Raw genomic sequence first — 25804 nt, forward strand, 5'->3', positions numbered from 1 at the left:
AAATGCACCTAGAAATACATGCATTCTTATGACAGTATTTTTCCCTAATTGCTCTCTTGCTTTTCAATAGCTAATTGTTTTTTTCTGTAATATCAGTTTTACTTTCGTATTATAAATGGGGTTAAACTATTAAGTTCAAATTCTTAGTACATTTCTAAGAACAATCTATTTCCACAATGCAATTTTGACATAAATCTCAGATTCTCTAATTTACAGTTAGTAAGAAATCAGCAAACATAAGCCTCTTTCAACAGATGTGAAAATGGCAATGAAAGAAAATTAAGTCAATGTCATTTTCTCCCTCTTTACCCCCCCAACTGCTCTCCTCCCTGGAACATATTACCTTTCCTCTCCTGTCCTTTCAACAGCTATTTCTGATAGAACCTATTGAAGGTGAAGGATCAAAACAAAACCTCATACAGAAATGAGAAAATATCTAATTATACTTCTACAAAAAGTAAAGCTTGGAGGAAAATAATCAACTGAAAATCTGCACTACTAGGTTAACATAAAAACATTGTGCCACAGAAAGCTGCTTCTTCCACTGTCACCCTTGGCCTCAAGGCGGTGGCCAGAGTCCCACGGCTTTTAACTGAGTGGTACACAGGAAGTTTAACAGCATCAAAAATCAAAGAACCCGTTCCTCACACACACCCCAGAAAAGCCTTCCTGCACTGCCCCCGGCCCCGCATTATCTCCCGAGAAATGTTCCTCTTACAGCTTTCCCCATGAAATGGGGACTCTGACCCATCTAGACCCCAGCACTGTGCCCAGGGCAGCTGCAATACTGCTCCTGAGATTCCCCTCCTTCTGAGGGATCGGAGTCCATCTGTCACTGTAAATCACAACCTTCCACGTGTGGAGTTTCATAATGTCCAAAGGCTTTAGCAAACCTCATCTTATTTTCTACTACTTGTCTGATAGGCAAATCAGGACTTACTGTTCACTTGCTACAGGTGAGATGAAGGTTCGAGGTTAAGTGGCTTACCTAACAGCTGACCTTTTGTTGAGTGCTCACAATATACCAGGCCCAGTACTGGGCTAAGGCAGCATTTGTTCACACGATCTCATTCAAGCTCACAACTAACTGATGGGAGAGATAGTATTATTTCCATTTAACAACTGAGGAAAACGGAGTCTTGGAAAGGCTATTTAACTTGCCTCAAGTCAAATTTTTTAAGTAGTAGACACAAAACTAACCCAATATGTTCAGAACATATTATGAGAGACTAAGGTACTCTTGTGGCCTTTGGTGTGCCAACGAATTAATATCACACAAAGCAGAGAAGGAAGATTTGACTTCTGCCACCCCGGAATAGGGAGCTGTGTGTCTCAAGAAACTCAGGCATTAAAGCATATACAGATGGTGCCCTTGGGTCCAGCACATTGAAGGTGTTCAATGAACAGGTAATGAGCCCAGGTTTTAAAGTATTCATTCGGCTAGATAAGGAGGAAACCTGCAAAATGATTTCAATTTGGCTGTTACTTGGAAAGGAACTTCATCTTGCCTGGAAGTCCAGATTATGGGAGACGAGCAGCGGGGGAAGGTGGGAGGACAATTTAGAGGCTGAACTGGATTGTAAGTATTTTGTGAGTCAAAACCACCACTATGTCTGAAGTTCTGACACCGAAACCATTACATTAGGACAAACACGTCAGACAGCTGGATTATCCAACTGGCTCTTCTGTGTTATCATCAGCTGTACGATTTAAGAACTGTAAATTACTTACAATTGAGTTACCTCTAGTCAGCTAACAATCTGCATGTGAACAAGGACTGTTTCCTGTCTTTGGGATTTCTTTAAACATATAAATCAAGTCAGAATAGGTTTCTTAATGTAAAAAACCTTTATTGCTATTTCAGCTTAAGAGGTGACCAAAAATATTCTTGCCTTAACTCACAGCTTCATAGAGTGCCATGGAATGTGGTTTCATTTGTTATCTTCCTCTAAAGCAAAAAAAAAAAAAAAAAAAAAAAAAAGGCAAAAAAAATTCTGTTTAAGAAACTAATTCTACATACAAGTTGGAGAAAATTACAGTTTCATGCCAAAATAAAATATTTATAAAACAATAGGTATTCCATTTTAAAACGAAGCCATGAAAAAGATACTCCATTTTATTTTATTTATTATTGTTATTGTTATTTTTTACAAACAATAGATTTGCTGCAACATGCTCTGGCTCATATTATTGAATTAAAAAATTTAACACATTTCAAAAATATCAAAAATACACTATCATGAGTCTTAGGACTACAATACAACAATGATTGCACAAAACCATAAGATATGAACTCACTGTCCGGATGACATCAACTGGCAACAGTGAGAGAAAACCCTATAGCATCTGGGAGAAGTGCATGAAATTTAGAATACAAGGAGCTTATGTGTGATTGAATGATCATCAAATGAAGGAAACAGCAGGATTTACTGTAGCTGCTTTTCTCAATCTAGGAAGTGCTTACCCAACTATGGGGCAAAAGTCACTAACTGGAGAGAAAGATTAACTTGCCTCCGTGGTTGGGGGAGTCTGAAAAGACCCCACCCAGAGGGAAGTAAAAAGTGATGCAACACAGTTCTATAGTGATGCTGCAGACATCACTGAATGGCTTGGAGACTAATTATTTAATAATTGGTACATTTATCGATAACAGCCAAATGCTCCCTTATGGAGGTCTCTTCATTAATAATTATTGAGTAGATAGAGAAGGTGAGCCTGTGGCTTGCAAGTACCTGCTTTTGCTGAAGGTCTACAGGGAAAGAAGAGCATCGTTTGATATTCAGTAGACAAACCAAACCTAACTGGCTCCATCTCCCGGAAAATAGCACTCGCTACAAACAACTATATTAGCACCCAGTGATTACCAAGCTGCTTGTGTTGGCTCTTCTATACACCAAGGAAATGAATTCATCAACTTATTGCACACATACACTCTACAGTAGTATTATAATAAAGCCCTCGCTTGTATCAGGAGTGCCAATTCAATGACTCTATGGCAGACTCTTTATGACATACTAGCATTCAGATTTTCAAATATATTTCCAATCCATTTGGATAAAAAGAATACCGTGGCTGCCAAGACTCATGTGTTTTTCCTTCTTCCATGGGACTCCTGAACTGCTCCAGAAGCAGGAGTGATACCCTTTCACAACTTCTCTTAAAGTTCTCTATTAAATGGGAGATACACACAGAGACCTGAGAATCATGCAGAGGCCCGAATCTCTGGGCTAGAGATCAACCGTACTCTGCCCACCTGGAGAACACATCCTCTGGGTAAAGTCCTGGGAAGTAGATTACATTCACCTGGAGACAGATTACTGGATTTTACCACCTGACAACCTAATCAACTCACACGACTGTAAATGACCTCATAGGTCAAGAGTTCTGTATATTTTTGGTAACAGGCAATGGCCTTTTTACCCTCTATTTTAATACAGAGCAATTATAGAGGGAAATGAATGAAAGGCAGTTACAGGAAAGAGTAGTTAGTTTGGTACAGCCTATATTAAAGGTTTTCAATGCAACCTAATGTTTCCTGAAAATAAACCTACCACATAAAAGAACATTTGGAATTTTACAGTTCTTCTGATGAAAAAACAAATGCATTTACTTTTGGTGAAATCACTTCAGAATGGGGTGTTCCCGATAAGTAGGGTGGGAAACAAAGACAAGAAAAGGGTTCACAGAGATAAAGGACTATTTTTAAGAAACTATACTAAGAAAGTGGTATATTCCCAAAGTAACTTTCTTTTTTAGACAGCATCACTATTCTGTAACTCAAAAGTTGTGCTGTCTGGGTAAGAAGATGTTTTACATCACCCATCACTATTATCTTGAGCTTTTTCTTCATTTTCGTTTCTCCTTCATTTTTTCCCCCATTTTCCCATATAAAAATAGGGCAGCAACACACTCTTTGTTCCCTTTTCCAGCGGCACCTCAACTTTATAGGAACCATTATATGCCCCACTTCAAATCAAGACCTGAGATCTAAAACTTTTTAGTAGCTGACCAGTAGTTTGATACACATTTTCCTGGCAATGTGGGGACTCAAACTCAGATTTTTGAGGGGTTGAACTCTAGACGGCTACTTGGAGTGGTATGGAGTCCCCCAAGAATGTACCCCACTGATGCACACACAGCTCTGGGGCCTTGGAGAAGATGAGGATACATAACCATTTGTGGAAAGATCTGGTTTTCTACTATTGCTTTAACAAAAACTTCCAAAACACCCCAAAAGATATAGACACATCTATATATATATCTCAAATCTATCTTTAACATTTTGTTTCTCATAAAGCAAATTAATGGTCCCACACTATTTCTTTTTAATTGTGAAAGTATTCTAAAAAATTCAAAGCACATTCCCCATTGGGTAAAATCAAGCAATGTCAAAATTTTGTAGGAGTAAGTAGGAATTAGTTTTCCTAAGTAAATCTTCTAGTGGAAAAGGCAACAGAACAGAAATAGGAAAGGAACTACATTTTGCTAGGGTTATGTGGAATGTGCAAAAAATACAGTAAACCAGGTTTTCTGTAAGCTTAGGATTTTCTCAATTAAGTCTTTCTTATATTAGTAATTGAGCCCAGTACTCTGAAACCATGTGAGGTGGATAAGCAGCGTTCAGAAGAGTACTGTTAAACATTAAAGAGGTGAACTCAACTCATTTCCGACACTTTAGAAAACTGTCCCTCTACTCTAGATTAAGAGAAGGGGCGTGTCTAACCCATGAGCTCCATCCATCCATCTGTTCGCATTCAGCCTCAGTCTGTGCAGAGTCCCCTGCTACACGCAAGGTTACTTGGACGCCAACAGCATCAGCCTTGGCCCAACATATGAGAAGGCTGGTGGCCAACTCCATCACGTGTTGTGGGAAGAGGCCAATCCCCAAATACTTCTCTGGAGATCTGCTGGGCGATTCCTCGCAGGAGCGACATTTGTCAAGGAGTTATTCTCTTTTTTCTGATTTGGGGGAGGGGGGAAGTCGTTTTAGTCCTTTCTCCTTCCCCATCTTCGTCCCCAAGGATGCTACTCTCCCCAGTTGGACATCCAACAGTTCAATGATTTCCCAAGGCCCTTCCCAGTCCCCCTCACAGAATGTGCCAACGCCCGATGATCACTGTGTCTACAGACAGAGGTGCCGGGCTGCCTCTAAGAAGACTGGCTCGAGTGCAGATTCAAAAATAAAAAGTTCACAGTCAATGAAAAGTGCTCTCATTACATTACATACATAAATTATCTGTTTGATTGGTTCTACATTTCCAATAAACATCATTTCGAAAGGCTGTATTCTCGTAGAGAAGAATGAAAAGCCATGTGACTAGTCACATCACATCCCATCAGTTAGGTTGAGATATAAGGTGATTTCTCTGTCACAGAGATCCATCAGCAGCAATTAGTGAAGAGAATCAATCTTCAGTTATTTCCTCCACAGAAATAGCCCCTTTCCTGCCCAGGGAGGCAAATTCTCAAATGATCCTAGGAGAGAAAGGGTTAATGGCAGGTGGTAGGATTGATACAGAAGAACATCTGCTCTCTTCCCAGTGACTCTGGGAATTCCAATGCAGGTTAAATGTGAAACTTAACACTGATGGTGTTTACTAGCTTATCCGGAGCAAGACCCTGATAGCTCCCACCATTTTTGGCTCCAAGTTCTAACCCCCTAAGCTATGGTTTAGAAATGCAGAGGCAAAATGCCTCTGGAAGGATCTCTGCCCCGACACTACACAGCCTTCCCTGATACCACAGCTCCTGGGGGAGGATTACAGTGCTGTGTCAAACTCCTCCGGGAGCTCGGTCCGATCCTCTTCGCTGGGCTCAGGCTCCGGCCTGCCTTCCTGGTGCTGTTTCATCTGCTCCTTCACTTCTTCTTCCAGGTCACGAGGAACAACAAACTGATCCTCTGGCTCCAGCTGCGTCGGGGCAGCAAAATAGCCAGTCTTCTTCTTGGGTGCTTCTGTGGCCACCTCAATGAGGTTCAGGCTATCTTCTAGGGGCACAATAGAGCCGTTGGAGAGTTTCTTTCCATAGAGGCAGGAAGTAGAGGGGGACTTCTGCAACTCCATCTTGTCCTTGCTCACTGGCAGAAGTATGCCACTGTTCACACTGTTCTGTCTTCGGATCCCAAAAAATGATCCTCTAGCATGTTCTTCGGGACACGGGGTAGGAGAATTCTCTGTAAGAGTGGGGGAGTTCTCAAGATCCCTTCCCCTGCAGCAGTGGATATCTACTTCTACTTCTACCTTGCTGCCATTTGTTATGACTCCTTCCACAGGCTGGTCGTCATCACTGTCCAGGCCATTGTCAGACTGGTTACTTGAGAAAGTCGCACAAGAAGGCTGGCGCTGAAAAACCCCAGAGGTGGGTGTTGGATGAAGGCTGCAGCGCCTTTCTGGCCTTGGAAGCAAGCCAGCATCCAGGCCAACAGTGTTGTGTTCATCAGAAGCAGTGGACCCCACCTCACTGCTCACCTCTGAAGTGGACATCTCGCTGCCAAACTCAGAGGCAATACCACTACTGGAGGAAGGAGTGGTTGGTTTGGGGGGGTCTTTGATAATGGTGGTTGAAGCAAACCCCACAGGACCTGGGAGGGTGAGCCCATTCATTTCACACGTGCACCCTTCCTCACCAATGTTCAAATAAACCACCATTGCCCCCACATTGTCCTGACAACCATAGCTCTGGGCTAATGTGCACAGCTTCTTGGCAGCTGCTAATGGGTCCTGCACGTGGCGTACTGCGTTGACAGCTTCTGTATATGACAAGTGTTCCCACAATGCTTTGTTTCCCAGAATCAGCAACTCATCTTGAATGGTAAGTGGAGTGGCAGATATGTGGGGCTTGGGGAGGATCCAAGGGTAGAGGTATGTACAGCCCAGCATCCGGGTACAGCAGGTTACCCCATTCACTTTGTTGTCCTGGAGACAAGCAGAATGCAAATTCTGAGAAACAAGCAATAATGACGTATAATTTTTTTATCTTTCTAGATCATAATGCCTAGGGCTATACAGTAAAAGAGAACGGACATATTGTACGGTTTTTCCGAGGATTTCTATAATTTAAATGGACTTACAAAAATAAATGTACAGAATTCTAAAAGGATAAAGTATCCTGTGGTCGTTATACCAAATAGTTCACAAGACTGAAGTTAAAACCAATTAAAATTAAGTGGCTAGAAGGCACCTCCATCTCAAAAGGTATTTGCTCTCAGGGCACCCGGGTGGTTCAGTCAGTTAAGCATCTGACTCTTGAGGTCATGATCTCACTGTTTGTGAAATCAATCCCTGAGTCAGGTTCTGTGCTGACAGTGTGGGAGCCTGCTTGGGATTCTCTCTCTTCTTCTCTCTCTACCCCTTCCACACTCTCTCAAAATAAATAAATAAACTTAGAAAAAAAAAAAAAAGAGAGATTTGCTCTCAATGAAGCACAGGCCTCGGCATGTCCTTAAATAGAGGATTATCTGTCAGAAAAACAAGAAGTAGACGGGCACCCGGGTGACTCGGTTAAGTTGCTGACTTCAGCTCAGGTCATGATCTCACAGTTTGTGAGTTTGAGCCCTATGTGGGACTCTGTGCTGACAGCTCAGAGACTAGAGCCTGCTTTAGATTCTGTGTCTCCCTCTCTCTCTGTTCCTCCCCTGCTCGCTCTCTCTCTCTCAAAAATAAACAAACATTAAAAAGAAAAGAAAAGAAAAGAAAAACAATAAGTAGTCATTAATTCTCCATCACTAGTATTCTCACAGAGGCCAAAACTCAGGTGGGTCATTAAAAATGATTTCTCATTGGGGCACCTGGGTGGTTCAGTCAGTTAAGTGTCCAACTTCCGCTCAGGTCATGAGCTCATGGTTTGCGAGTTTGAGCCCCATGTCCGCCTCTGTGCTGAGAGCTCAGAGCCTGGAGCCTGCTTCCAATTCTGGGTCTCACTCTCTCTCCGCCCCTCCCTGCTCATGCTCTCTCTCTCAAAAATAAAAAATAAGCATTACAAAAAATTTTTTTTAATGATTTCTCATTAAAGGCACAGTTGGGACTGAAAAGATTAAGCAAGATATTAAATGGCTAAGAGAATCTTCGTAGCTAAAGCATTAAATAATCTCTAAAGCTATTCAGCTTAGAAAAGTAAAACCTGAATTCCATAGCATAATTTACCTACTGTAGGGATCGTGTGAAGAAAGAATAGCGGATCAAGTCACAACTGATAGAATTCTAAACATAGAGGAAAAGGAATAATCCTAGATGCAGGTGATTTCTTTTCAAGAGAAAAATCAGGGGTGCCTGGGTGGCTCAGTCGGAGCCTGCTTCAGATTCTGTGTCTCCCTGCCTCTCTGCCCCTGCACTGCTCTTACTCGGTCTTGGTCTCTCTCTCTCTAAAATAAACATTAAAAAAAAAAAAAAGATAAAAATCAAACAAAGCCTCTGAAGCCATCAATATATCTGTTTCACAGCTGCAGTGACTCTCTGGGTAACAATCCTGGCTCTCTCACTTACCAGAATTTGTCATAAACTCTATATTTTAATTTCCTCATCTGTAAAATGGAAATAAAAACACTTCTTTCATGGGGATTATTCTGAAAATTAAATAAAATAATAGGAGTAAAGTGCTTAGCAAATAATAAATGTCTGTGGTTAAACTAACATTTATAAGAATAATTCCTGCTTGCCTAGGACACCCCAAGAAAAATTACCTAGATTCTGAAAAAACAAATTAACCATAAAGTTATCTTTTGTTTGTTTTGACTGAAAGACCTTTCTAAGAGCAACGCCTCAGCTTTCCAGAATCTTCTTTGTATCAACCCACATTATAATGGTACTTTTTTTTTTAGTTTTGTGTTTCTTGGGTGGAGTCAAATCTGCATAACCCATCCACAGAATTCTGACAGACAGCCCAGAAATGGGCCCACACAAATAAGGTCCCCTGATCTTTGCCAAAGGAGCAAAAGCAGTTTCTTAATGGAGAAAGGACACTCTGTTCAATGACTGCCGCAGAAACAACTGGACACTCACATGCAAAAAAGGGAAAAGGAATCTAGACCCAGAGTTTACATCTTTCACAGAAATTAATTAAAAACAGGTCACAGACCTAAATTAAAACATGAGCCTTCTGGAAGATAACACAGAAGAAAATCTAGGTGACCTTGGGTTTGGTAATGAGTTTGTAAACACCAAAAAGCATGATCCATGAAAGAAAAAAACTGTAAGTGGGCCTTCTTTAAAAATAAAAGCTTCTGAGGGGGGCGCCTGGGTGGCGCAGTCGGTTAAGCGTCCGACTTCAGCCAGGTCACGATCTCGCGGTCCATGAGTTCGAGCCCCGCGTCGGGCTCTGGGCTGATGGCTCAGAGCCTGGAGCCTGTTTCCGATTCTGTGTCTCCCTCTCTCTCTGCCCCTCCCCCGTTCATGCTCTGTCTCTCTCTGTCCCAAAAATAAAAATAAAACGTAGAAAAATAAAAGCTTCTGTTTTGCAAATGGTACTGTTAAAAAAAAGAGAGACTCTAAGAAAATATTTGCAAAACAGATATTTGATAAGGACTTGTATCCAAAATATACAAAGAACTCTTAAAACCCAACAATAAAGAAACAGACAATCAAAAATGGGCAAAGCATCTGAGAATTCTGCTTTGTAGTAATGTTCTGTTTACTGCTAAAGTCTCTTTGAAAGCAAAAATGTTACTCTACTAAAAAAGGAGAGAAGCTATAAAATAGCACAGATATTGATGCTTCATTACAAAAAAACAAACAAAAAAAACAAATTAAAAAAACCCACCAGAGCATACTAAGCCATACACAGTATACACAGGAAAAATATTTTGAAACTTTGCATTTCACAACAGGGATGTCAAACTGTAGAACTTTCTCTTTTTCTGTTTAGAGTAACAAACCAGAGGAATTAAAAATTAACCAAGGGAGACATTTACATTTATTTTACATGCCAGCTATCACTCTGAAGGATTGCAAACTAAGACTTTTCATTTCTAATTTGCCTTTTCTTTTTGCTAGTCATTAACTGCTCTTTAGGTTTTCTTCTAATACTATTATCTGGATTGGATACAATTTGCATGGCTTGATGGGAAGAAAATGGAAGTTCACTGCCTGTATGTAGAACAGCATTCACTAGATCTGGGAGAAGTAACTGGCAATGAGTGAAATTCACCTCTGTTATGATGGCTTTCTGGTCCTTCACCCTTTGAGCCTCCTCCGGGTCCTGTTCCAGGCTGAAGACTTTTGAGAGTGGCACTGGCTTTCCACCACGGCACAGGACTGCTTGGCACGTGCCGACGTTGGCCACAGTCAGACTGAAACTACTTGTTGGGTCAGCAGTGTCAGGGCGGATATAACAAAGGAGAGCGGAGGAGCCCAGCTTCTGTCCAGCCATTCCCAATTTTCTGTTAAGAAGGAAAAGAAAACAGGGGCACCTGGGTGGCTCAGTTGGTTACGCTCAGGTCATGATCTCACAGTTCATGAATTCGAGCCCTGCATCGAGCTGACAGCACAGAGACTGCTTGGGATTCTCTCTCTTCCTCTCTCTGCCCCTCCCTCTCTTTCTCTCTCTCTCTCAAAAATAAGTAAACTTTAAAAAAAAAAAGAAAGAAAGAAAAGAAAGAAAAGACATGGTAGCTAGTTTTAGAAGCGGCAGTCCTTCATGTCCGTGATTTCCTTGTTTCTCTGCCACAGGACTGTGAACCAGCCTCACCTGTATCCACCTAAAGGCAGTCTCTTGCTACAGATGATGGTGAAGAGTTCTGCCTTCCATGCTCAGTGGACTGAGGAAAGAAATTTTACAAAAAGGTTGGGGGTAGGGGAGACAGTGAACATACATCTTTCTCTACTGCTTCTGCTTGGGTCTGATCCTAGACTGCAGTGACCTCATTCAAGTCACTTGCAACTTCAGCACATCAGAATCACCTGGAGGGCTCTTTAGAACAGGCTGCTGGGCCCCACCCCCAGAGGTTCTGATTGGGTGGGTAAAGGGCTGGCCCAATAATCTGCAAGTCTAACAAGTTTCTGGTCGTGCTGAAGGTGCTGCTCCTGGAACAACCCCTCACTCGGTCTTTAAGTTCCTTGAAAGGAGGGCCACACTGTTCCTTCTAGATCTCCTATACACATGGCATCCATTCCCTAGCACATGGCACCCAACGCTAACCACAGGGCAGGTGCTAGGAGAAAGATCTGGTTGCAAATTCCAGCTCTGACATGTGCTCACTGCAGATCCTCAGCAAGATATTTCTCTGAGAAACTTGCCTGATGAAATACCTACCTCTTTCGTTTGTTTGGAAAATTAAAGATATGGTATGAGGAAGACTTGGTCTTCTGGCTGGCTTTGGGAGGTGCTTCATAAACCAAGTTCTCTTTCCTAAACTCTTTATTTCGCCAAGCTCAATTCTATTACTGAAAAATAGACTCCTTTCCCAGCATCTTTGTTTTATGTTATAATGAGAGACAAAACTGGTTTGGGCTCCAGGCTATTCCATCTCAACCTCAGCGAGACAAGGTCACCACCGATCAGTTGTGTGTGTCCTTCACACACACACTTCACAGAGCCCACCTGATACGCAAGATGTGATATTAGCTACTAACAGATCTTCACTAGTTTGGTTATGTAGAGTTTTTGCCCTTAAGTGGCTTAGAAGATTAAATGGTCAACTTTCTTACACCATACACAAAAATAAACTCAAAATGGATGAAAGACCTCAATGTAAGACAGGAAGCCATCAAAATCCTCAAGGAGAGGGGCGCCTGGGTGGCGCAGTCGGTTAAGCGTCCGACTTCAGCCAGGTCACGATCTCGCAGCACGTGAGTTTGAGCCCCGCGTCAGGCTCTGGGCTGATGGCTCAGAGCCTGGAGCCTGTTTCCGATTCTGTGTCTCCCTCTCTCTCTGCCCCTCCCCCGTTCATGCTCTGTCTCTCTCTGTCCCAAAAATAAATAAACGTTGAAAAAAAAAAATTAAAAAAAAAAATCCTCAAGGAGAAAGCAGGCAAAAACCTCTCTGATCTTGGCTGCAGCAACTTCTTACTCAACACGTCCCAGAGTAAAGGGAAACAAAAGCAAAAATGAACTACTGGGACCTCATCAAGATAAAAAGCTTCTGCACAGCAAAGGGAACAATAAGCAAAACTAAAGGCAACTGATGGAATGGAAGAAGATATTTGCAAGTGACATGTCAGATAAAGGGTTAAGTACCCAAAAATCTATAAAGAACTTATCAAACTCAACACCCAAAAAACAAATAATCCAGTGAAGAAATGGGCAAAAGACATGAATAGATACTTCTCCAAAGAAGACATCCAGATGGCCAACCAACACATGAAAAAATGCTCAACATGACTCATCATCAGGGAAATACACATCAAAACCATAATGAGATACCACCTTACACCTGTCAGAATGGCTAACATTAACAACTCAGGCAACCACAGATGTTGGCGAGGATGCAGAAAAAGAGGATCTCTTTTGCATTGTTGGTGGCAATGCAAGCTGGTGCAGCCGCTCTGGAAAACAGTATGGAGGTTCCTCAGCAAACTAAAAATAGAACTACCCTATGACCCAGCAATTGCCCTACTAGGCATTTATCCAAGGGATACAGGTGTGCTGTTTCGAAGGGACACATGCACCCCCATGTTTATAGCAGCACTATCAACAACAGCCAAAGTATGGAAAGAGCCCAAATGTCCATCAATGGATGAATGGATAATGAAGACGTGGTGTGTGTATGTGTATATATATATATATATATATATATATACACACACATACACATACACACGATGGAGTATTACTAGGCAATCAAAAAGAATGACATCTTGCCATTTGCAACTAAGTGGATGGAACTGGAGGGTATTATGCTAAGTGAAATTAGAGAAAGACAAAAATCATATGACTTCACTCATGAGGACTTTAAGAGACAAAACAGACGAACGTAAGGGAAGGAAAGCAAAAATAATATACAAACAGGGAGGGGGACAAAACAGAAGAGACTCATAAATATGGAGAACAAACTGAGGGTTGCTGGAGGGATTGTGCAAGGGGGGTTGGGCTAAATGGGTAAGGGGCACTAAGGAATCTACTCCTGAAATCACTGTTGCACTATATGCTAACTAATTTGGATGTAAACTTAAAAAAATAAAATTTTAAAAAAAGATTAATTGGGCAATCCTCAATAATAAGTATTCTAAATACACAAATCTGAGCAGTACTTTAACCCTTTGTAGGTCACTGACTCTTTGCAAAGAATCTTACAAAAGCTTATGCCATCTTCCTTCCCCTAAATGTACAAACTACATTGTACACACACAACCTTCTGCTCCCAATTTCTGGGCTTCCCAGATCCTCAGTGGCCTCTGGGTTCAACAGAGAAAACAGATGGCTCCCCAGGCTGGTTAAAGGACCAAAGTCCCCACATTCCTCGGTGCTGATATATAAAGAACAGTCACAGCAGGAGGAGCAAGATCTCACCTTGATCCTATACCTGTAATTTAGACCCTGACCTTCTGGCTTAGTGAGATTTAGTTTTCCAAAAGCAGAGCTGAGTTAGAGAATATTCAACCCACCTGCTTACCTGTGAGATACCAAGAAGGTGTTAGCCATGAAAACAGTGTCATTTGTTGACTGCTGTACTTCTTCCAAAAGCACATCTGCCATGGTGCACTGGAGTAGGCGAGGGAGCTCCTCGTTACGGTCGCCGTCAAACATGCCATACACGGCTCCCACCCCCTCTGCAAAGTTATCCACAGCTAGGGCAGATACACACAGCCTGTAACACAAATATGAAAGAAACAAAGATCAAAGAAAGTTTAGCGTTATTCTCCAGGGAACCTTCTTTGAAAAGTATTAGTTGAGGGTGGAAAGAACAGTAGTAAATTCTAATCTACACATGAAATAAGTATTAGATAATTAAGTAGCATCTGAAAGAGGTGATGTCATAAGAAGTGGGGGAATTCAGCCCCACTCAGGAGCAGTACATACTAGCTTTGCAATGCTGCCAAAGGCTGGAAAGATGAAATGTTTTCCCTTAGCAATGATTAATGACTAGTATGGCCAACATCCTTCAGTCAAAGCTCCCCAGAAGCACAATGACGGTTCGACAAGTTGGGTTTATTATGCTTTGGAGCAATAGAGAATGTGTACCATGGAACTCTGGGGTGAATAGGTTAAGAGCATGTTGGAGAGAATCTACTACAGGATTTGGGCTTTTGTTGGGTCATTTTGGGGACCGTCTAATGAAATAGGGGATCATCCAAGACTGGGTGCTATCAGAACATGGGGCCATTCTGTGGTTGGCTATCTCAGTAAATCTTAACTATAGGGAAAGAAGATTAGCAGGAGGATAAAGCTGTAATTGGTAAAGAAAGTAGCAGTCACCATTTTAGCCTTGAGAGGGGCTGTTTGGTATTTTGTGAACTGTACATTCATCTTGTGTTTGTCACACTGCATCACAGTCTCAGAGGGACCTTCTCTGAGGCTGGCATTCTATGATCTGTTTATGTCCCAGAGGAGAACAACATGGCCTAGCTTTCAGCATCAGATCAGATGTCAGGGGCTGCCTTTTTCATTTCTCTCCATGGCCAAGATACTCACTTATTTCTCTGCCCTGCCATCTCAGCCAGTCCATGGCTCCAGAAGGTTGACGTAACTGTAGAATCGGTGGTTGGCAAAGGTTTCTGATCAATTTTCAGGGTTGTGATATGGCTGTGGGAAGTGCAGGAAGGGAAGGTTAAACCACATATCCTTCTGTGTTTTACAAAAACTATCCCAGCAAGAACATGTGTTTTTATAAAATCATCTGTTGACAGACCAAGATTCATTTACAGAGAGACTGCATGAAAGTAGTGTACTGATCTACTGGCCAAGAAGGAGGAGAAAGGAAAGGGGTAGGTAGGAGGAAGAAACAGGGGCCAAATATTGCTACAGCTGATACTGTTCATTTCAATGAAAAACGAAGCACAACAGATTTCAAAGTTTTAGCCAACTGTCTACTTAAATATTCTGATACAACAAAGTCTTGGTGCAATGAATGAGCCTGCATCATTTCTTCGATGACGTAATATAATGTAATCGGTGTCACCTAAGATGTCTATGTGAAAATATTCAGTGTGTGGGTGTGGCTGAGCAGTAGCCATGACACTGAGTTCTGATATAAATGGGCTGTCTACTGGATACACTATCCATCCATAACTGAATTAAACAAGAGACTGAGGAGCTTTATGGCCTAATTCATTCTATTCCTTTAATTAATCAAGATCTCTACAGAGCTTTAGGAGATCCACACATGGCTGGTAGAACTAAGAGACACGTGGATTCAACTTCAAAATTTTTCCTACCTAAATGTGTCCAGCGTCTTGTGTTCCAGAACCAGATTTGTATTTCCGGTCAGGTCAAGGTCTTGTAAAGTAGCAGGCAGAGCCTCCGGAATCAAGATCTCTGTCAAGTCATTGCAACTTAGATCTACAAACTGAGAGGAAAATGAAGAAATCAAAAGAAAATACATCACAGAGACTGAATTCTTAACTCCCTAACTCTCAGCCCCCTAGTGTATCCCCAAAGGAAACTTCATTTCTTCCCAGGAATCAATAAAATCTATTGTGATCCCAAACTGCCGCTTGCTTCCCCTTTATGAGAAGAGAACACCCTGCCATTTCTCCAGCAGGACACCATTCCATCACATAAAAGTACCTGGATCTGAGGCAACTGCAGAATTTCTGGGAAAATGCTGATGTTGTTGGAGTGTGCGACAAGGGTGTGAAGCCTTCTGCAGTTGGCTATGGTCGTGGGAATGGTTTTAAGCTTGTTGCCACTTAGGTTCAGTTCTTCCAACTGCTCCAATTTATTCAGTTTGCTGAAAAACAAATAACAACATAGCACAATGCACTCAAAATGAGAAGATGCCAAGCCAGTTTTATAGCAGCCACACACAGAGTACAGCGGCGACCTGGTCTGCTGCCAGAGGACTGGTCAGAGTGAAACAGCCAGACACCAACAAAGGGAACGGCTCCTCAAGGTGACTGTTCCTGCTGAATCTCAGCCTCATCTGCTTCTCACTGTGTTTCAAGGACTGAAGCTTCCCTTGATTCTCTTATAGCTGCTAGATCTTGTGGGTATGAACATTATCTGACTTATGGGAAGTGGCTGAATCAGCACTAGCCCACTGTTGGAAGATTATTATGGTACTTGCTTGGCCACTGACTAGTTGCAAAATACTGTGATATTTAATGTCAGTGGATATCAATATCCTCAGCTATAAAGTACTAAATCATGACTAAGATTCCATTCAGTGTTAAATTTCTACAGTTACCTATTAATAACATAATCCATCTTCAGTAGACATTTAAGGAGTGCTTACTATATGTATAGCCATGTGCCACAAACTGTGATATAAGCAAATCACATTGTTCTACAGGACTAAGCAAAGCTTTCTACACAACAAGCAAAATGTCTTCAGACAGCCTAACATCTTTATCTAGATTATTACAAACTGCTCGGATTTATTTATAATTTATTGATTTAAAAATTATAAAAATAATAAACTGCCATAATGTGGAGAAAGTTTGGAAAATAAATCAACAATACCACCAATCTGAAATTACTTTTCTCATTTTGCTAAATGAGATTCATATTTAGAATTTTCATATGCATATGTGTTTTATATAAACTTTATGTCCTACCAAAATTTTTATATGTGTATTTATTTTACATAAAATTTATATCCTTCCCTTTCTACATATCATAAACAATTTCTTTTTTTAAAGTTTATCTATTTTGAGAGACAGAGAGAGAGAGAGAGAGCGCATGAGCAGGAGAGGGGAAGAGAGAGAGAGGGAAAGAGAATCTCAAGCAGGTTCCACACAGTCAGCGCAGAGCCTGATTCGGGGCTTGAGCTCATGAACTGTGAGATCATGACCTGAACTGAAATCAAGAGCTGGAGGCTTAACCAACTGAGCCACCCAGGAGCCCCTCCCTATATCATAAATAATGTCTGTTGATAGAAAATTCAAAAATACTTTTTAGTAACCAAACTCAGTAAACTAAAATTGTTTCCTTTCTGATTATAAAAGTAATGTATACTCATTGAAAAAAAAAAAAAACCTGAAAAATAAAGATGAACAGAAAAAAATTCTTTTAATCCTACTACCAGAGATAATCTCTTATAATAGTTTGGTGGAACGTATTCTTGTCCTTTTTAATGCAATAAACTACATTTTTCAAATTAAAAAATGATGTTATATTATATATATTAATAACCCCACTCTTTTTAAATTTTCTTTTTAAATTTTACTTACCAATACATTTTTAAAGTGTTCTCCTGTCCAAATCTCCTGTTTTTTTCTCTTATACTACTCCCTGCTTGGATCTAACTTGTAAGAAGAAATGCAGGATCCCTATCTCAGCCAGTTTCTTACTGAGCACCCAGAACTACTCTAGATTCTCAAAGTAGTCCAAAATAAACAAGATTCTGGGGCACCTGGGTGGCTCAGTGGGTTAAGCGTCCAATTCTTGATTCAGGCTCAGGTCAGGATCTCACACTTGGTGAGATCAAGTTCTGAGTGGGGCTATGCTCTCTCTCTCTCTCTGCTCCTACCCCCCTCACATGCACATGCTCTCTCTCAAAATAAAATTAAAGAAAAAAAAAACAAGAAACAGAAGATTTGGACTATGCCTGTATAATTAAACACTGTTCAGGAGATGATTTGACAGTGGACTTATTATTCAGTATAGAACATACATTTTAATATACCGCTCCTAAATTCCATTTAGTTTTATTATCTGTAGAGTACTTTAATTTTGTGTGATCTCTTCTTAATTCTTATCTTTACTTCTAACCTATTTTCATAATCTTTAATGAGTTTTAAGTTTTGTATCAGCCTGCTTTTGACTTCCAACAATAAGAATGTCATCAGATTAGGAGGAATTCATTAGCTTCAGAGTATCATATCTGGTATCTCCCAATAGCTTCATAAGCCAATATGACTTGTCAATGGTCTGTTTTCACTTTACAGGAACATATCTGAGGCCAACGGAATTAATCTGACAGGATTAAGATTCTGCATTCACTTTAAAAGCCATTGTTCAAATTCTTTGAAGGAAGTAATCTTGTCCTTGCTTGTCTTCTATAAGCTCCAAATACCTCATTTCATAAACATTCACAAAAATTATAATCTCTAAGGGTGCCTGGATGGCTCAGATACAGTGTAGTACTCTTGATTTCATCTCAGGTCATGACCTTATGCTCATGAGATAGAGCCCCGGGGCAGGTTCCTTGCTGGGTATGGGACCTACTTGAGACTCTCTCTCTGCTTCTCCCCTGCTCATGCTCTCCTTGCTCTCTCAAAAAAAAAAAAAAAAAAAAAAAAAAAAAAAAAAAAAAATTATAATATCTCCATGAATTTTTCTAAGTTTATCACATTTCTAAGAAAATGTGTAAAATATCATCAGAATCAAAACAGCTTTGTTTTCCAATTATATCAAACATATAATTTCAAATTATAGTACAAATGATATAATTTTATATGATATATAAAATTTCATTCAAATTATATCAAATGTCATTTTCATATAGTCTTCATTTTTGAAAACATGATTTTTAATGAGTACTTTCATGGTATAGATGGATTGTTCTGGCATCAAATCTTCCCCAATTTTTTTTTATCAAATGTATTTTGGAAGATATTTATTTCTCCATGAACACTGTGTAAAACTTTGACAGCATTAAACATCTCGCTTATATTTTCTTATAGGTATAGCCTGGCTATATCACCTCTTCCTCCAGGAAGGCCAACCCCACCCCCAGGTACTGTATGGTGCAGTTAGCTACCTATGCATATTTTTAACATCCTTCATTCATTCATTCATTCATTCACTCACTCATTCAGATTTTATTTAAAAAATTTTTTTAAATGTTTATTTATTTTTGAGAGAGAGACAGAGGCAGAGTGTGAGTGGGGAAGGGGCAGAGAGAGGAAGAGACACAGAATCCAAAGCAAGCTCCAGGCTCTGAGCTGTCAGTACAGAGCCCAAGGCGGGATGGAAGAAACAAACCATGAGATCATAACATGAGCTGAAGTCGGATTCAACTGACTGAGCCACCCAGGCGCCCCCAGATTTTATTTTTAAGTAATCACTACACCCTTATGTGGGGGTTGAACCCACAACCCCAAGATCAAGAGTAACATGCTCTACCGACTGAGCCAGCCAGGCACCCCCAAATCCTGCATTTATTAAACTGCGTTGCAATTACCTATTGTCTATTTCCCTAATTTGACTGTAAGTTACTTGAAGACAGAGACTGTAACCTAATCACCACTGTTTCCTCAGTACTTATGCTGTACTTGAGATACAGAAGGCATTCAAGATATATATAAAACAAATAAATTATGGACTCAACAGTATATTATAAAACAGTTTCGACAAAAAAAGAAAAAACTTGTTTTCAGAATGTATTTCATAAGCTTGTACTTGTCTAGGCTGAAAATTCTCAGACTATTATTAAGTAATTACAACAAAAAATTAAATGGATTTCAGCCACGACTTCTGGTTACAGATACTTAAAAAGTGGGTACGGATTTTTCCATTCAACTAGTAGAATCATAGCACTAGTAAGTTGTGCAACATAAAGCACGACTACCCAGTAAGATAGCTGTAACGTAGACTGGCAAATGCAGATTTCACGCTATGTGTCTGAAATGACTGAAGTCTGCATCTGCTTACCTTGCAGGAAAGGTCTGTAGCTGGTTGTTTGCAAGATGCAAGATTCGCAGGTGTGGATGCCCCACCAGAACGGGCACACACTGGTCTGTCAGGAGGTTGTTCGTCAGATAAAGCAGCTGCAGAGCACTCAGACTCTCCTCTCCAGCGCCAGCGGATGGCAAAGATTCCAAACTGTTTGCAGATGCATTCAAGTATCTGAGACTGATGGAACACACACAAATCATCGTTTACTTTATGGTTATTTGTTACTGTCACACCATCTCGGTATGGGATGCTGTTGTTTCACGCTCCCCAACCTGTAACACAAGTAATTTTCTCCAGGGTTTTCTCTAATTGATTTTACCCACCCAGCCAAAGTTCCTTTTATTCAACTCCTGCAAGCCAAGCAGAGAGAAAAGAATTCAGGTTTGGTTGTGCTTCCTGGGCTTCTGGGTGGCCTGATTCTAACCTAGCTTCATCTTTTACTGTCTGTTGTTATGAAAAAGGTGTTGTTGAATGTCATGTTCATGAATATCTCAACTATGAAGACATCCTTCAGAAAAGTTTTTGATTTTAATAGGTCATATTTATTTAGCCAATCCCCTTTTTAGTCCCCTATAATGGGCATGTAGGCTGTTCGTAACTGTTTGCTATTATAGACATCATAATGAGCAACTCTGTGTCCTTTTCTAATTGTTTCTTTAGACTATATTATCAGAAGCAGAATTTGTATGGTCAAAAGATACATGTATCTTTAAGATTTGTATACACATACTGTCAAACTGAACCACAGAAAGGCTATACCAAATTATACCTCCCACAAGAAGGATTTAAGAATGTCTGTTTGCTCAATCCTTTGTTAACACTGAGTATAATTCACTTTAATCTCTGCCAATCTCATAGGTAAAACAAGGTATGATGTTTAAAATTTGCCTAGCATGGCGTTTCATATTTATAGAACATGCTCAAATAAAAGGTAGCTAATATTATTAACCTTGTTGTGTGTTCTTAAGTCTTCTTCATATTATGTGATCCATATCCCTAACTAGCTCTTTAGGTGTTGAGGGTACTGTTTGTATGTGTGTCTTTGTAGGTCCCAAAAGTGCTCTGTGCAGTCAGTATTAAATAAATGTCATCAAAGGTTTGCTACAGCTACTCAGTAACTTCCTTACTACAAATCCTAAGGTTGTAAACAAATTTTATTCAAACTGTCATTAGAACTAAATACAGTGGAGGGGTACCTGGGTGACTCAGTCAGTTGAGCGCCCGACTTCACCTCAGGTCATGAACTTGTGGTTTGTGGGTTCAAGCCCCACATTAGGCTCGCTGCTGTGAGCATGGCAGCATGGAGCCTGCTTCAGATCCTCGGTCTCCCTCCCTCTGCCTCTCCCTCAAACTCTCCCCCAAAAAAATAAATATTAAAAAAAAAAAAGACTAAATGCAATGTTATGCATTACTAACAAATACCTGTTAATTAACAAATTTTACTGCATTAAGGTCCCATATAAACATTCCATAAAGAAAACTGCACTCAAATATTTTCTAGAATTTCCAAAGATTTTACTTTTAGGAAAATCCAACCAAGTATATTATACATTAAGAGATGTATAAGATATAAATCCAAACTACATTGAGATACTACCTCACACTGGTCAGAATGGCTAAAATTAACGACTGAAGCAACAACAGATGTTGGCAAGGATGCAAAGAAAGAGGAACCCCCTTGCACTGTTGGTGGGAATGCAAACTGGTGCAGCCACTTTGTAAAACAGTGTGGATGTTCCTCAAAAAATTAAAAATAGATCTACCCTATGACCCAGTAATAGCACTGCTAAGAATTTTTCCAAAGGATACAGGAGTGCTGATTCATTGGGGCACATGTGCCCCAATGTTTATAGCAGTGCTATCAACAATAGCCAAATTATGTAAAGAGACCAAATGTCCATGAACTGACGAATGGATAAAGAAGATGTCGTATATATGTACAATGGAATACTATTCGGCAATGAAAAGGAATGATATCTTGTCATTTGCAACAACGGAGATGGAACTGGAGAGTATTATGCTAAGTGAAGTAAGTCAGTCACAGAAAGATAGTTACCATATGATTTCACTCATATGTGAAACTCAAGAAACTTAATAGAAGATGGACCATAGGGGAAGGGAAGGAAAAATAAGTTACAGAGAGGGAGACTCTTAAATACAGAGAATAAACTGAGGGTTGATGCGGACAGGGGGTTGGGGAAAATGGGTGATGGGCAGTGAGGATGGGACTTGTTGGGATGAGCACTGGGTGTTGTATGTAAGTGATATATCATGGGAACCTACTCCTGAAGCCAAGACTACACTGTATGTTAGCTAACTTGACGATAAATTAAAAATAAATAAATAATAAACCTTTAAAAAATGAAAAAAAAAAGAGAGATGTATAATCTGCCAAAGAACAAGCCAGACACCGTAAGCTAAATGCTTTTTGTATATACCCTGTAGCCTTAAAGCACTACTGCTCATCTCCATTTTCTCCAAATTGAAGACAATATTGCTTTCTCCCTACTGCAGAAGACTATAATTAAAACTAGTTTCCCCTTAATGGTGACATATGTATTAGACAGATAAACCTGATTACAGGAAGTAATTGGAAGACATACTATCTGTTAACTTATAATGAGAAAGCAAATAATACCTTTTGGAACAATTTTACCTTTATTTTATTTATTTATTTATTTTAATTTTTTTTTTCAACGTTTATTTATTTTTGGGACAGAGAGAGACAGAGCATGAACGGGGGAGGGGCAGAGAGAGAGGGAGACACAGAATCAGAAACAGGCTCCAGGCTCTGAGCCATCAGCCCAGAGCCCGAAGCGGGGCTCGAACTCACGGACCGCGAGATCGTGACCTGGCCGAAGTCGGACGCTTAACCGACTGCGCCACCCAGACGCCCCCAATTTTACCTTTAAATGCACAATTTTCAAAGTAGGCAGTAAAAAAGCAGTGCACATAAAGAATGTAACTTGAGGATAGATCGATAAAGCAAGAAGCAAAACCTAAATTAATTTCAGTGATATGTCCTTTTATCCCAATGCAAAAGCTGAACACTTCCCAAGAAAGCTCTATCAGAGTACTGTGATTTTTCTTTAAGAGGTCATAAATGTATTCATTTTCTGAAATGAAAATCTGTTTGAAATTTCCCAACCCGCTTGAAATTGTTTACAACACTAAAACTTAAGTATTTGATGGTTATTTCAACCTTTGAGTTGAAGATTACTACGTCATACAACAGTGTCATATTTTATTTCTTATAAATTACAAATAAATAAATCTCTACCTACAGTTAGACCGTGAGATAAACACTGTAAATATAGTTCCAAAGGTCACTCCAATGACAAGTCAATGCAGTTTGTTGAGCCAATGATTCTGCTCTTCTAAATACACCTTATAATACTTACTTTAAGGCCTTGGAGAAGAGAGTATCTGGCAGCCTGGTGAGTAAGTTATGCTGAATATCCAGCACCTCAAGAGGGATGTGGTCCACCAGGGCTGGCAGGCTCTGTACCTGGTTGTGCCCCAGCATCAGTTTTCTAAGACTCAAGCTACTAAGAATTCTAAGGGGAACAGTACAAAGAAACAAATAAAAAACTTACTTAAATCATTTTTTCTGAGTCTGCCCTTGGCTATTTCACTGAAATCAGTAAACTAATAGAAACATATTTTTCTAGACAGTCTAATCACCGGTAGGCACTTGAGCCAACAAAGCGGCCATGACCATATGCTTACCCACCTCCCACCAGTAAGTCATTAAGGCCATTCTGGGAAAAGGTGACTTAATGAAAGCAAACAGCACAGAATAGACCTAAACAAAAAAAGCAATCTCTAGAATAAACTGACTTACATTTTAAGTTTAGACAGCACCAAAAATTCAGTTTATTAATACACAGTTTATCCTTGAACAAAATGGATATGAACTGCATGGGTCCATTTACATGCAGGTTTTATACACACACACACACACACACACACACACACACACACACACACAAACACACACATGTGTGTTTGTGTGTGTGTGTGTGTGTGTGTGTGTGTGTGTGTCTGTGTCTGTGTGTGTGTATGCAGAACAGTATACCTGCTGTTCCTTAGGATTTTCTTTTCTTTTTTTCAATGTTTACTTTTGAAGGGGAGAGAGGGACACTGCACGAGCGGGGGAGGGGCAGAAGAGAGGGAGACACAGAATCCAAAGCAGGCTCCGGGCTCTGAGGTGTCAGCATAGAGCCCAATGCGGGACTCGAACTCACAAGACGTGAGATCATGACCTGAGCCAAAGTCAGACGCACAACTGACTGAACCACCCAGGTGCCCCCTCCTTAGGATTTTAATGAGATTTTTCTTTTCTCATTTTAAGAATATAGTATCTAATACATACAACACACAAAATATGATGTTATGTTATCAGTAAAGTTTCCAGTATACAGTAGGCTCTTAGTAGTTAAGTTCTGGGAGAAGTCAAAAGTTACACATGGATTTTCAACTGTGCAGGGGTCAGGACACCCCATTGTTCAAGGATCAACTGTAACTGATTATAATCAACAAAATTTATTATAACAAAAACTACTACTATCACTTAAAACGTGCTAGGCCACTTCAACTATTAATTCATGGATATGAACTGCATGGGTCCATTTACATGAACATCAGGACTTGAACGAAGGTCTGATTCCAAAGGCTGCATTCACACCTACCATGCTGTAAGCCTCCAGTTTACTTTAAAGACTCCACTAGGTGATAAGCACACATTTTACATCTCAGTGCTATTGAATATATCATCCCCTCAGCCCCAGCATTTCCCTCTCTCCCCCTCCACATACAGAAATCTCACCATCTTGTAAAGGTCAACTCAAATATGCAATTCTCTCATGAAGCATTCTCTAACTGTTCAAAGTTGTTAATTTCTAAAGCATTTTATTTTATTTATTTTTTTAAATATGAAATTTATTGTCAAATTGGTTTCCATACAACACCCAGTGCTCATCCCAAAAGGTGCCCTCCTCAATGCATTTTATTTATACAGTGTAATGACGAAGAGTGAAGACTTTGGAATAAGAACGACTACATTGAAATGTCGGTTCCCATCATTTCCTAGTTAAGTGTTGCCTTGGACAAGTTACCTAACCACAAAAAGCCTTCGTTTTCTCATTTGTAAGATGAGAATAATGGCGTCTATCTAATAAGGTGGTTAAAGGATTAAATAATAAACGTGAAGGTCTTAGAACATTATTCAGTTCATAAAACTTATCCAATACAAATGATCTATTAGCACAATCAGATCGCTGATCTATGCCAGTGACCCTTGTTACACTTTATCACAGTTATCTGTGCACAAGTTTACCCCAACTATCCACTTACCAAGTTCCGTGCAGGCCAAGACTGTGCATTAGCCATTACTATTATGTAAGTAATATGTAAGGCTAACATGTATTAGCCCTGCACTAGACAGGTACTCAATACCTACTGAACAAACAGATGAAAGTACCTTTGAAAGGCAACACAAATCTAGGAAAATAATTATACATACATACGGACATGTATATATTAATGCATACATATGTTAACACACACATACCTCATGGGAACCTCCGTCAGAAGATTACAGCTCACATCTAGTATCTCCATCTTCTTTGCTTCACAGGCCCAATCAGGGACACACTCCAGCAGGTTTCTACAGAAAATAATTAAAGGCAGTGCTGCTGATGATGTGTGGAACTCTTTTCACTAGTCTGTAATGTATCTGTTAACCAGCCCTTGAGCTCCTTGCAGGCAGGAGCACGGGCCCCAAGGCATTCCTAGTGCATTACCTGGAATATAATACTAAGTGCTCAATGAATGCTGTTGACAGAAAGACAGACAGACAAAGACAGAAACATGCATTATATTAGATCAATTATTTTACCTCCTCAAAGAAGACACAAAGCCTATGAGCAGTAGGAAAGCACACAAGTAGTGAGATGAAAGAGAGATGAGGAAAGACAATGAAAAGAGTGGCATTTTAAACAAACTTTCAAGATGAGAAGGATTTCCACAGGTAATGAATGAATGAAGGAGAAGAGAAAGAAATTCTGGAGAAAATGAACCAAATGAATAGAAGT

General features: G+C 40.1%; 1 protein-coding gene across 2 annotated transcripts in view; it reads right to left on the minus strand.

Moving 5' to 3' along the window:
- Positions 1-2102: 2102 nt before the first annotated feature.
- The window catches only part of PHLPP2 (PH domain and leucine rich repeat protein phosphatase 2), an 81919-nt gene continuing 58217 nt past the window's right edge, over positions 2103-25804 (minus strand). Inside the window, exons 11-19 of one of the 2 annotated variants that reach the window (XM_047835701.1) lie at positions 25282-25377; positions 23111-23266; positions 19686-19886; positions 15657-15819; positions 15305-15435; positions 14562-14672; positions 13543-13737; positions 10141-10372; positions 2103-6914 (exon numbers count right to left, since the gene is read on the minus strand). In XM_047835701.1, coding sequence (XP_047691657.1) covers positions 5760-6914; positions 10141-10372; positions 13543-13737; positions 14562-14672; positions 15305-15435; positions 15657-15819; positions 19686-19886; positions 23111-23266; positions 25282-25377 — 2440 coding nt within the window. In that variant the 3' untranslated portion in view covers positions 2103-5759. The remainder of the gene's footprint in view (positions 6915-10140; positions 10373-13542; positions 13738-14561; positions 14673-15304; positions 15436-15656; positions 15820-19685; positions 19887-23110; positions 23267-25281; positions 25378-25804) is intronic. The other variant, XM_047835702.1, reaches the window with a different exon arrangement.

This window comes from Prionailurus viverrinus, chromosome E2 (genome assembly GCF_022837055.1).
Source record: "Prionailurus viverrinus isolate Anna chromosome E2, UM_Priviv_1.0, whole genome shotgun sequence".
NCBI lineage: Eukaryota > Metazoa > Chordata > Mammalia > Carnivora > Felidae > Prionailurus > Prionailurus viverrinus.